This window comes from Protopterus annectens, chromosome 5.part0, assembly GCF_019279795.1.
Source record: "Protopterus annectens isolate FY-2018-M chromosome 5.part0, PAN1.0, whole genome shotgun sequence".
In the NCBI taxonomy this organism is placed as follows: Eukaryota; Metazoa; Chordata; order Ceratodontiformes; family Protopteridae; genus Protopterus; species Protopterus annectens.
In genome coordinates, this window is record NC_056735.1 from 1074845843 (window position 1) to 1074859370 (window position 13528).

Here is a 13528-nt window from a genome sequence, read left to right on the forward strand (position 1 = left end):
TTGAGTAATGGAGTGTAAATGGGGAAGAGTGTTTGATGAGATTATGAGGGTGTACTCATCGGCATATTTGATGAGGGAAACCTTTTGGGAGGATTATGAAAGTTATTAGTAAAGATGCTAAAGAGAAGAGGTCCAATGATTGACCCTTTAGGCACACCAGTATTAACTGGGAGAAAAGAAAAGTATGTAGAGTGTCATTTTACATATTGTTGCTGATGCTGTATTAAGATAGACCAAGTGCAGACATTTTAGAGAGTAATTATGAGTGTGAGACTGTGTCAAAGGCTTGAGAGAGATCTAAAAACAGGGAAGAGACCAAGTTATTATCTTCCACTTTGATGATGTTACCTAAGAATGCAACCAGGCAGTTGTGCTATGTATGGCATGTGCTGGGTAGAAGTTAATAGATAATCTTAAAGAAGGTGTTGTAAAGATATGATAATGTATACACTTTACTAGAATTTTAGAGTGGGGGGGGGATAAGATAACAATAGGCCTAAAGTTTGTTACTTCAGAGGAGCTACCACCTTTATGAAAAAGTATGATGTAGAATTTTTTCTAGAGAGATGGACATGTGATTCTTGAATGTATGTATTGATCAAGATAGAGACTGAATAAGCAATGGCAGTAGCTGCAAGCTTTAGATATTCTGTCGGCTGGTTATCAACAGAAGGTAAGCAGAGCTTGAGCTTACTGAGTAGGAGTTTTATATGTGAACATATAAAATCAAACATTTATATGTTAACATAGAAAACCAAACATTGGACCCAACCCATTTCAGCTTCATCAAGGACAGGTCATGCCTGCTCATTCTAGGGGACTTATTTGAGAAAGTCACCAAGGCCATGCATGAGGTTTAAACCATGAATACTGCCTACCTTGACCCGGTTAAGGCATTTGACACAATTTCTTACTCGGGTATTGTAAATAAACTTACAAAATTGGGCATAAATCCTTACATCACCAGATATATAGCCAAATGGCTCACAGATAGGATATATGTTGTTAGAGTAGGAGAATCCAGGTCCATCAAGAGGTCAGATACTAGAGATGTATCACAAGACTCAGTGCTGGGACCTCTCCTGTTTGGAATATACTTCTCTGAAGTCAAGGCTGATGTAAATGACCTTTGGCTGAACAACATTCATGAAGACTGCATGTTGGGGGCCTTCACTGAATCCCCCACAACATAGATATCCCTCAGAAAGGTCTGACTCAGATGAATAATTGATGCCAGAGTCATGGCCTAAAACTAAATGCAAAAAATGCATAATTATAACCTTTTGGAGGATGATCACCCCTGCAAATTACAACATTAATAGCACACTCCTAAGACTGGACCCAGTGGTAAGAGATCTAGGGAAATAGATAGATAGTAACCTGAACTTTGATCTCCATGTGTCCACAGTGGTGAGGAAGTCCTTCTTTATGGCACAGTTTATACGTAAGGGCATGGCATCCAGATCCAATGAGCTTAAAGTCTCATTATACTCTGCCCTCATCAAACCAATAATCAAGTACAATGCGCCTTTTCCTAACTAGGCACTTACAACAGCTGGAGCAGCCACGTAGGTTCCTTACAAAAATTACAAGCTGTAAACATGTCCTATGCGGATCACCTATCTCCTCTTGACTATTAAGTGGTGATCTATGCCTAACCTACAAGGCATTCTCAAATTCAGTCATGGTGGAACTGCTACTCATTCACAAAACAAACAGTATGTAGATTACCTGATTTAAGGATCAAGATCAGGCCTGTGATGTGAACAAAACATGCTGGAGAGACAGTTATGTGCCTTGAAGAGTACCTCTTCTCTGGAACAAGCTACCTATTCACACGAAGCAGAGCCCTTCCTTGACCCTCTTCAAATGCCATTTGGATCAATGGATGAGGAAATGTAAATTCACTCCTGGGGGCACCTATATCCCTTATGGATAGGGATAGCTTGTAAAATACCCTGAGAATTTGGCACAAACCTAAGCCATCTTATAGCCCTTAAATATTGAAAATATGGGTAAATCTGACTAATAATGGCTAGGCTTATAAGGATTCTTGAGCTGTTAACCAAGTATTCTCCTATAAACCTATGAACCCATGTAAAATAGAGACAGGTTTTAAGGAGAAAATAGGTTTATGGGAAGTGGGAACCTCATCAGGGCCAGACAATGGTTTGTATTGGATTTTGTGACAAGGTAGCAATATAGTCTATAAAATAGGAGTTAATTTATTAGCAGTTTCAATGGGAGAGCTGTCTGGGCAGAGTTTGGGGGGCAGTATGAGTCCCAGGGTTTAAGATTTTGTTAACAGAGAACAAAAAAAATCTTGTCTTTTTCATGGTTTATTTGTGGATTTAAGTAATATTGTTTTTTTAGCAGCAGTGACTTGAATTTCAACAAGGTAATGGAGATGTCTATCAGTTTGAAACTGGGAAGGAGATTTGGTTCTTTGCCAGTGTCACAAAGTTTGTCTCTCTTGTGTATTAGTGCACAAATAAAGTTGCAAATTTTATAAGTAAGGACTTGCATGTTATGTTTTGTTCATGTAAGTAACATTATTGTGCAAGAGATAATCCTGTTTACCAAGAAATGGCAGTGTACAGCGAAGCTGATTGCTGTGGCTCATCACACTATTTGAATCACACCTTCATGTCTGTTATCATCATAGCTCTCATTATCATGTTGATGCTAATTTGCATATCATTATGCAGTTATTTGTATGCAGTGCATACCTTGTTATTTTCCACAGTGGTACAGTCATACTATGTAGTCATAAGTTCAAACAATTCCTGTATGAGTGAAGAAAATTTAAAATGTGAAGTTTCTACAGAAACTGAAAGTTTAAATAATGAAACCTGTAAGTTTTTTGATCAATCAGGTATTGGTGTGAATGAAAATGTGACTGACATTGTTTTATCGAGCATCAACTTAAACAGTGAATGTGAGATAATTTACAACCAGCAGAAAGATTTTGCAGTGTATAATTATTCTAATTTAGGTACTGATGAACATATAGCTGATTTTTTATCAAAGGGCATGACATTTGTACCTTCTAAAGGGTTCAGTATTATTGACACCATGACTGACAAGCTCTATGTAAGAAAATTAAATTTAGCTTTATTACATGGGAACCATGGACAGAACAATAGTCATAACCTATATTCTATCAGCTCTACTTATAACCCTCCTTTGCACCTAAAGCTTGTAATTTATGAGAAATTGTGTGAACTGGATCTTCACAATTTATATAAACATAAAGATAAGGTTGACAGTATGAATTTGAGTGAGGACGAGTCAAACATTTTGAGGTACTTAAAGAACAAGAATGTCAGAATTATGAAACCAGATAAGGAGGGTAGGGTGTTTGTGATATATATTGATGTGTACAGTAATTTAATGCAAGCTATTTTAGAAATGGACAGTTATAAGAAAGTCTCCATTAACGAGTTGATCGGGGCTTATAAGGAAATATTTTGTCAACTGACTGATATTTTTTTGGAAAAAGAATAGACATTAACCTTTACAACTACCTAAACATCATAACCCCTAAAATTCCCTTATTCTTTGGCATTCCTAAAATCCACAAGGGGCTTTGTGAAGCCCCCTTGAGGCCCCTTGTGGATGGTAGAAATTCTATAATACCTGCATGTGTCCAGTACCTACATTACGAACTCAAGACAATATTAAAGAAGGAGAGTCAAATCTGCAAGGATTCCAGGACATTTTTAGAGCATATCAATAAAACAGAATATGATGTGAATGACATATTGGTCACTGTTGATGTTAGGGACCTGTATAGACCTGTATACAGTAATTCCACGAGATATTGGTTTACATTGGGTTAATGAGCTATTGTTAGAACATCATAAAGTAGACCACAACAAAATAAATCTTATAATGGAACTTTTGGAGGTAGCATTAACAAACAATTGTATATCATTTGATAATAAATATTACCTACAGTTAATTGGAATAGCCATGGGATCGACTTGTGGGGGAGCATATGCCAATAGTGTCATGGCATACAGGGAAAGGAAGTATGTCTTTCAATCTAACTATCATATCCATATAAAAGTTTATTACAGGTTTCAGGATGACATCAGCATTATTTGGAAAGGATCCTTAAAAGTTTTCGAAGAATTTTTAGAATATATTAACACTACAACTACGTTCCTGCATTTTACTTGAGTAGTAAATAAGGTACCACATGGACTATTTAGATGTGCATTTGTTTAAAAATGAGAATTATGAAGTATACGCAACAACAATTTATAGAAAGAAAACCTATTCGAATTCCTTCTTACACTACAGCAGTTCACACCTGGAACATAAAAAAAGGTCAGTTGTAAAGGGGCAATTGGTGAGAGCTGCTTGTATGGTGTCTAGACAGGAAGATTTCTTAAATGAATGTTCCAATCTGAGATCCATGTTTATAAAAAGGGCTTACCCAGTAGATTTAATCAATAATTTAATAGAAGAGGTCATTAGAAAAAGAGAAAATGGACTCTTTAGACCCATTATTAACAGAGAGAAAGGACCAAGTGAATTACCATCTTTTAGGGAGGAAGTTGCACAACAACAACTGAATGGCTCTTCTGTCAGTGTTCCATCTTTTGATAACACAATAGCAGAGGCTGAAATTGGTTTCACAAGGTCTTTCACCATTACTTTCACTTATGATTTCCACACTTTAAGATGGGATTTTAATAAAAACTGGGAAATTTTGAGTGAAGACTTTAACATCAGAACTCATTTAGGTGACAAACCTATCATTACCTATAGGAGAGGTAGGAACATGAAAGACTTGTTGAGAACTAGTCAAGTTCCTTGCTCACATGTACATTTTGGTATGTATAAGTGTGGAACATGTAACTGGTGCCATAAAGTCAGAACAGGAGATGAATTTGAAGTCAAGAATTTCAAAATAAAAATTAAAGCTAGATACAATTGTAACTCAAAAGCTATAGTATATTTTGCCATTTGTGAACTATGCTCAGTTTTTATATAGGAAAAATTGAGAGGAGATTTAATCAGAGAATTTATGAGCATGAATATGCTATTAAAAAACAAAATCTTAATAATGCCCTAGCCTGTCATATTCATGAAAATGTCAGCCATTCATTCAAGTTCATGGCAATCGACCATGTGGAAATTAATGAAAGGACACCATGGGGTACCAGTTTAGAACTTAAAGAATTAAAATGGCAGATATTTTTATAAGCTGATAGATGGCCGGGCATAAATGATAGAGTTTCAGTTGTTCCAATTTTGAAATTAAAGGCACTTGAAAGAAGGAAGATAGAGAAGGAAAATTAATGCTTCTCCTTTCTAAGTGATTTTATAGTAGATATAGTTCATGAATGAACCAGAATGCTGTGAGAAACGTGTTTCACATTTTATAACATATTTTAAGTAGTTATATACATTTTTGGTAATATTGTAAGTGAATAATGTGATGCAGTTGTTTTAATTCAATGCATTCATTTTGTATTTACCATGTAACACATATTTTATAGAACACATAGTAGATTTTATTTAGGCAGTTTAGGGGTTTATGTTGCTTTAAGTGTTTCAGCGAATTAGAACTTGAGTGTGAATATTTAAATGTTAGAAATGCACTTGAATGTTGTTTGATGAAGTTTACATTGATAAACAAAACCGGTAACCTGCTATCTGTTGTGTGCGATGTTGGTGGATTCTCTTGTCTTATTAAACACCATTTTTTCTACTTTGGCGAGTATTTCTGGATTTATTTGCTCCTAGGAATGAGGCACAGCCTGTTTGTCTTTCTACACCGTCATGTCTGCTATCATCATAGCTCTCATTATCATGTTGATGCTAATTTGCATATCATTATGCAGTCATTTGTATACAGTGCATACCATGTTATTTTCCACAGCGGTGAAGTCATACTAGGTGTACATTTGAAGCGTCCCCTACCTGCATGTCACTGCTCACAATGCTGTTTCACACAACACAGTGTGCTAATGGTTTCTGAATACCTTCTATAAATTTTATTTTAACTTAGGAGTAAAGAAACAGCATTAAAATACAGGGTCAGTGTCAGTAGCTCTACAGGTAGCATGCTTGCTTTAGGTAGTAAATCGTCAGAAGTTTATAGGTTCTGTTCCCACTCCAGATGATGAGATTAATTTTCAAATTGCAGATGCTTCAGTACAACACTAGAGTATGCTGCACTGCGGAATAAGCCACCCTTTAGATGAGATGTTAAACCAATGTTCCATCTCCTTGAGTTGCTGGTAGCTCAAGTGGATGTAAAAGATCCCATGGCACCTATTGAAAATATAAGTTTTTTTTTAGTTATATCATCCACACATGTTATTTACATAACTTTAAACATTGTTACAACAATTCCATTATTTGCACATTTACAGTACTGTAAACCAGACATTTACAATATTTATAATATTTATAACACTACACTAAATATATGTTTAGAATGATATAACCATTTTTTTATCAAAACACAAAACTTATTTTAATTAACCATTGCCCACACCCTTTTTCCATAACCAAAATCGTATCCTTTCCAAAATATCTGAGTCCTTCTTTTATTAAAAAACAATGTTCATAGGTTCATAGGTTCATAGGTTGATACTAGGCTATCTGCCCTAGGGCATTTATAAGCCTAGCCAGAGTGTGTTTGGCTTTCGCCTCCCTTTTAGATTAGTTGACTGTGCCTCTGTATAGTAGGTCACAGAAGATATCCCTTTTAAGGTTAGTTTACTGTGCCTCTGTCTAGCAGGGACACAGAAGAGATCCCAGGGGTAAACGTACGATCTCCCATCCACTCAAGATTTCTCTTGAAGAGGGTCAGTGAGGGGCTCTGCCTAACATGGATTGGGATTCTGTTCCAGAGTGAGGGGATCCTCTGGGATATGAATCTGTCCCTCCAACATGTCCTATTTATTTCTGTGCTGAGGTTTAAGTCCCTGGAGCATGTAGCTCTAAGGGATTTGGATTTCCTGAGGTGGAGCATGTCCATTAATTCTAGATTGGACATGGCTTTATACGTCAGGCACAGATCGCCTCTGAGTAGGCAGTAAGCAACTGAGTAGAGCTGGAGTTTCTTTAGCCTAACTGCATAGGACATCTGTTTGAGTCCCATGATCCTCTTGGTGAGGTACTTTTGGGGTCTTTCCAGTTGCTGCAGGTGTCGGGTAAGGTACATCCCAAATGGGGCATTGTATTCAATTATGGGCCTAATGAGTGATGAGTAGAGGGGCACAATGACCTCTCTTGATCTAGATGTAAACCCTTTTGTGATAAGGTGGGCTATATAGAAGGTCTTTCTAACCACTTTGGCAACATGATTGTCAAAGGAGAGATTACTATCTGCTTGGGTCCCCAAATCCCTAATTACTTCTTCCTTACTTAATGGATTGCCACCTATGTGGTAATTAGTGCGCACTTTGTTTTTCCCAAAGGGGATGACTATGCACTTTTTGGCATTTAGCTTTAGGCCATGGCTCTGGCACCAGTTATCCGTCTCTGTGAGACCCTTTTGGAAGATGCTTGTGTCAGTTGGAGAGTCAATTAAGGCACCCAGTTTGCAGTCATCTGCGAACTTGGTCAGCCATAGTCCTCCCGTGTTAGCCTGTACCTCAGAGAAATATATACCGAACAAGAGAAGTCCCAGGACTGAGCCTTGTGGGACACCACTTGTAACTGGTTTAGAGTCTGACATGGCACCTGCAATTCTGACCATGTGGGTTCTATCCCTGAGCCAGTTTGCAACCCATCTTATGACATAGGGGTTGATATTTAAGCTGGTGAGCTTATTTATGATGCCTGAGTGGGGTATTGTGTCGAAGGCTTTTGCGAGGTCCATGTAGGCTGTGTGGACTACCTTCCCTTCATCTATGGCCTTGGTGACTGTTTCAAAGAAGTCGACCAGGTTCAAGAGGCAAGATCTGCCCTTAACAAAGCCAAATTAGATAGGATCCAGTGTCTGGAGGTTCCCAATGTCTTTGTTTATGAGTTCCATGATGATACGCTCCATAGCTTTGCAGACCAGGCTAGTCAGACGTATAGGGCGATAGTTTCTTAATCTTGTATTTCAAATTTCCTGTATCACCCAAAATATTAATTTGTCAATTTTTTCTCTCATACTTACATATTCCTTCTCATAATATCCGTATAAAACCATATACATTTTCACACCCACTGCTTCTTTATGCTTATAAAAATATTTTCTTCACATACCTAATCCTGGACTTTATTTATCTATTTATATGCTGAAAACTGGCTGTGCTGTTTCTGTTTGTCCACAATATATACACAACCTATCACATATTTCTTATATAACCTACTCCCTGTATAGGAAATTTGTTAACTGATAGTCTCCATAACAATTTCTGACTTGTCTTAACACATCCAAATCTTGACCTCCTTTTTCTTATATCCTCAACAATTTAATTTCCCAATCCTTCCCAAGGATTAATGTAATAAAATTTCCACATCATCTTATTTTTTCTAGTATTCCTTAACTTCCTCATTCATAAAGTTTTTCTGCCATTTTTCTACATTCACTTGTATCATACTGACATCTTCTGAAAGTTTTGTTTTGAGGTTTGAAATGGGGGAGTGATGTGCGGCTTTTAATACACAATTCTGAAATGATGAGTTTGATAGGCATTTTGCCATCATAGTCTGGCATATTAAATTACATTCAATTAACACTAGCAATTGGACTACTTTTAGATAGAAATATGCATCACATATTTACATATATCTTTAGTACAGCATTGTTACATCAGAAGTAAAAATACTACACACGTATCTAGACTAAGCAAACGTTTATGACTGCAGACTTAACATGAACAAAACTTCTAGGGCTTAATGGATACATCGCTGAAGATAAATAAAGTGTTTAGCTACACTGAATTCTCTATGTATGAAATTACATTCTTTTATCCATTTAATACCTCGGCATACTGTTGCTGGATGGCATAGTGACACAGAAGGTAGCATTACCACCTCACAGCAAGAAGTTCTTCAGTTTGGGTCCTGGCTGGTGTGCCTTATTTGTAGATTCTTTTTCCTGTGTTTATGTGGGTTTTGCTCATGCTCTAGTTTCCTCCCACATTCCAGAGACGTGGTAGGTATACTGCTGATTTCTAAATTCTCTTTAGGGGAGTGTGTGTGTGTGTGTGTGTGTGTGTGTGTGTGTGTGTGTGTGTGTGTGTGTGTGTGTGTGTGTGAGACAGAAGAAATGTCTTGTAACCTACTTCTGCTTTCTCCTCTTCCCCAATAAACTCTGTGGATGGTAGTGGTTGTTCCTTGGTTCATTCCCAGGACCGATCTGCAACTCATAAGGGTGGGTAGATGGATGGATGGATGGATACTGCTGTCATCCACTGAAGTTTTAAGAGGTTTTGAAGGGGAACTCACTTGAAGCCTTTTATACATATGTACCAAGTGTGCTGTTTCACAGGCATTTCACTCTCTTAGTCTCGTATGCTACTTATATTCGGTTCCAATTAGTTGTGGCTATATCACTTTTGTTTAAGCTAGAGTCTGCAGAGCATGCATTTTCTGAGATGTCATTACTTCAGTATTAAGGAACTTTCACATTTCCATAGACAAAGCAACATATTTGTGACTCCAAACATGACATCACCAAACTGCAAGGTGCTGAGGGAATAATGTCATGAAGTTAAACTTGGCAATGAGTTGCACTGTATAACCAAAGGATGAAATGGAAATCTTATGTCTATTAGTAACCTATGCTGCAGGGTTTCATAGGGATTTCACTATCATAGCCTGGAATGCTGCATTATACTCACTTTCTATTACCTGTAATAAATTACTTATTCTCTGTCTGGGGTATGCAGCCTATGTGAAGAATATATCTACTGAATTCACATTATATCCAAAGCAAAAATTCTAAGCAGTTCTCAAGTCAAAGCAACAATGCTGTGACTACAAGAGTGTTATCACCAAAATGCAATTTGTTGAGGAATACAGTTGTCTGTAGTCAGATTCAGAACTGAATTTCACTAAATCCCTTATTTATTCATTTATTTATTTATGTATTGCATTTGATTACCAGGATCATCCACTGGGTTGTAAGAGCCCTTTTTCAGTGGAGGCCTGGGGGAGAAAAGCTCAAAGTGCATGTAACAATCTTGAACAATTAAAATACATTGTACAGCCAAGTTAACTTCAGAGTTTCAAAATACATATGATTGTGTGTACATACATATATACAAAAACATGCAAAAAAATGTAAAGGCAAGTTAACTTCAGAGATTCACTATACATGCGATTGTGCATACATGCATTCATACATACCTACAAAACTTATTCAGCACAGTTGAGCAATAATACATTTTGTGAAGGGATAATAACAGTTGCTTGGGAGTAGAAGTAGAGATAAAAGGGGATTTGTGTAAGTAGAGATAAAAGGGAATATGTCTTTCCAAATGATAAAGTGCAGATAAAGTTCAGTCTTAAGAAATATATGGGATATATAACAATTAGCAGCAAATTGGGTAGTAAGTAAGGGTGAACAAGGGGTAAAGTAGAAGAAGAGGTTAGGACTTAAAGGCAAGAGGTGTAGAGCAGTTACAGGTCTAAATGGAACAGAGGTAGTTATATTAGGAAGTTTTAAAAGGAATGATGTGTGGGTTGGATCTAACAGTTACAGTAATAAGAGTACTAAAGCCTAGCTATAGTATAGGAGTATAGGAGTTGGCCTGCAGGTCATTTTGGCTTATGAATCTGTAGAAGTTGTTTATTTTCAGATCTTAGGGATCTGTTGGGTAGGTAGTTGCTAAATAGGGTGATGAGGGCAGGACATACCGATGGTTTGTGTACTATTTTATGTGCTAAAGTTAATTGGATGTAGGAGAGATAGTGTGGTATTTCAAGACAATTTAGAGAGTGTAATGCAGTACAGTGATGGGCAGACTAAGAGGCATTTGTAGCAAATCTAGCAATTTTATTGCAGCAAATTTCTAATTCTGATTTTAGGGTAGAGAATAAGTTGGTGAGTAATGAAGCTCCATAGGTTGGAGAAGGTAGAAGATAAGTGATGGCAAGGGTCTTTTTAGTGGTAGGGCTAAGAAAGTGTTTGTGCCTATACAGCAAGCCTAGCTTTTAGTGAGGTTTTTAATGTTGTGTTGAACATGTAGATCAAATTTTAGGCATTCATCTATAATAACTTTTGTAATGTAGTATGGAAATCTAATTCGACTGGTGTTTTGCTGTGGTAGAGTGCAGAAAGTTGGTCTTTGTTTAGGTGGGTATTTTTCTTAGGGGTAAAAAGAAGTAGCTTGATTTTGTTAGGATTCAGTAGTAAGTGATTGTCGGTAAGCAAGAACATGCTAGTTGGGTAATATGTTGGAGACTGGGAATGGAGTCTGTGGAGCAAATGATTGTAGAATCATCCACAAACTGAATAAGAGAGCCATGGGAGAGTGATAGGTGTAGATAATTAATGAAGATGCTGAATAGTAGGGACCCCAATGCAGACCTCTGGAGAATGCCACTGGGGTTGAGGAGATAAGAAGAGAGGGAGGAATTCCACCTGACTGCTTGCTTCCTATTAGGTAGATAGCTTACAAACCAGTTAAGTGAAAGTCTATTCAGAAGGGGATGTGAAATGGTATTGAAAGGTTTAGGAAGATCTAAGAAGGTGAATAAGACATATTTACCAAAGTCCCTAGGCTTGTTGATTATGTCCAGGAAGGAGATTAAGGCTGTCATTGTGCTGTGGCCTGATCTAAACCATGTTGTGTAGGTGACAGAATGTGATTATTTGTGAGAAAACCAAGGAGTTGAATTTGTAAACATTTTTCAAGAATCGTGGAGATAGGGGAGAGAATAGCAATCAGATGATAATTTGAGGGATCTGTGGGGTCACAGCTTTTGTGGAGGGGTAAAATAAATGTCTTTTTCAAGGTATTTGGGACATAAGTTTCAGGATAGATCTATTTATAAGTATGGTAATGGGGTAGGCAATTGTATCTGCCACTATTCTTAGTGGGCAAATCTTCTGCTGCATTAGAGCATGGTTTGAGTTTGAGGACTAGTCATTTCATGGTGGCAGTAGGGACAGGTTTCAAGGAGAAAAAAGATGGAAAAGTTTTGGAATTTTCAATAGACTGAAGAAAGGATGGTGAGGGAGAGGTATGGGAAGGGGGGGATTGTTGAAGAGGAGTTTGAATCTTTGTAGTGTTTTGTGAAATTGGATGTGATAATAGATACAGTGTTTATGAAATGAGTGTTAAAGAGATTGGCTATGTCTGGGTGTGTTTTGTTTGGAAATGTTGTAGGAGTGGCTTTAGTGTCAGGGTTTAAAATTGACGACATGGCTGTCCAGAATTTTTTAGTGTCATTTCTGTTCTTGGACTAGAATTTTAGGTAATATTCTGTTTTGTCTTTAGTTACTTGTTTGTTAACTTGGTTATGGAGTTGCCTGTAGTTTTGTAGGGTGGATGGATTTTTTGTTTTTTGCCACTGTTTCCAGAATTTATCCCTGGTTTGCATTAATTGCTTTGTTGATTTTGTTAGCCAAGGAGTGTATTTAAATTTTATCCTTTTTATATGAGGGTGAGCGAGTTTATTTAGGGTTTCTAGAAAGAGGCCACTAAAGTAGTTTACTGCTTCATCTAGGGAGATTTTTTAGGCTATTCCAGTTCACATGTTTCAGTAGGTTAATGAAAGTTTGAGGGTCAAAGCTAGCTAAATTCTGAGTATGTTTATAGTGATGTTCTTTTTGGCGGAAGGGTGATATTCTGAGAATGAAGATCATTACTTAGGGTATTAGGTAGGGTGCCTGCTGAGTAGAATGACATTCTTAGGTGCACTTTGTGCCTGAGCATCTTGTTGTCATCCTCAGAATGTTTTTTTAGGAAGTCTCAATATATATATATATATATATATATATATATATATATAGTCTCTTGTGAATAAGTACCATGCAGAGGGTTCACATATATTTCACTATATTAACTCATTCACTCCAATGGTGATCAGGAAATTTGCACTGTAACTTCCAATGGGTAGAGCCTATGCCTTTTGACAGAATCAAATTATGTCCCCACATTTCAAACAAATCTTCATATCTCTGGAACCATAGGGGTTATAAAAGGAGTATAAATGGCAAACCCTTCAGCACAAACTATTTTTGTAGTGCTGGTATTATGTAGGTTCTAGGTCTTAAACAGAATTTATAAGTCACAGTAAACACAGTAACTATTACATTTGTAATATTTTGTAAACAACTTGCAATATCTAAGCAATCACTCAAGTTACATACATACTGTCAGCAGCATTTTATTCATCTAGCTGAGAGTTTTATATGACACTAAGGAGTTCTGCCTGTGTTACTTGGTTGTTGAGATATTTAGACAAATGTGAAAATTATATCTACATAAATTAATATCATAAAAAACAGCAGTTAATATCTCTTTACCTGCACTAGACAAAGATCATATGTTAATGCAGTTGAGTTTGCCACTGTGTAAGCTTTAAGATGAAAATCTTTTAAAACCTTGTACAT

At 36.9% G+C, this 13528-nt stretch overlaps 1 protein-coding gene across 1 annotated transcript in view; it reads right to left on the reverse strand.

Moving 5' to 3' along the window:
* Window positions 1–3960: 3960 nt before the first annotated feature.
* LOC122802322 (interleukin-18 receptor 1-like) overlaps window positions 3961–13528 on the reverse strand; it is a 977051-nt gene continuing 967483 nt past the window's right edge. Inside the window, exon 8 of the mRNA XM_044071963.1 lies at window positions 3961–4118. Coding sequence (XP_043927898.1) covers window positions 3961–4118 — 158 coding nt within the window. The remainder of the gene's footprint in view (window positions 4119–13528) is intronic.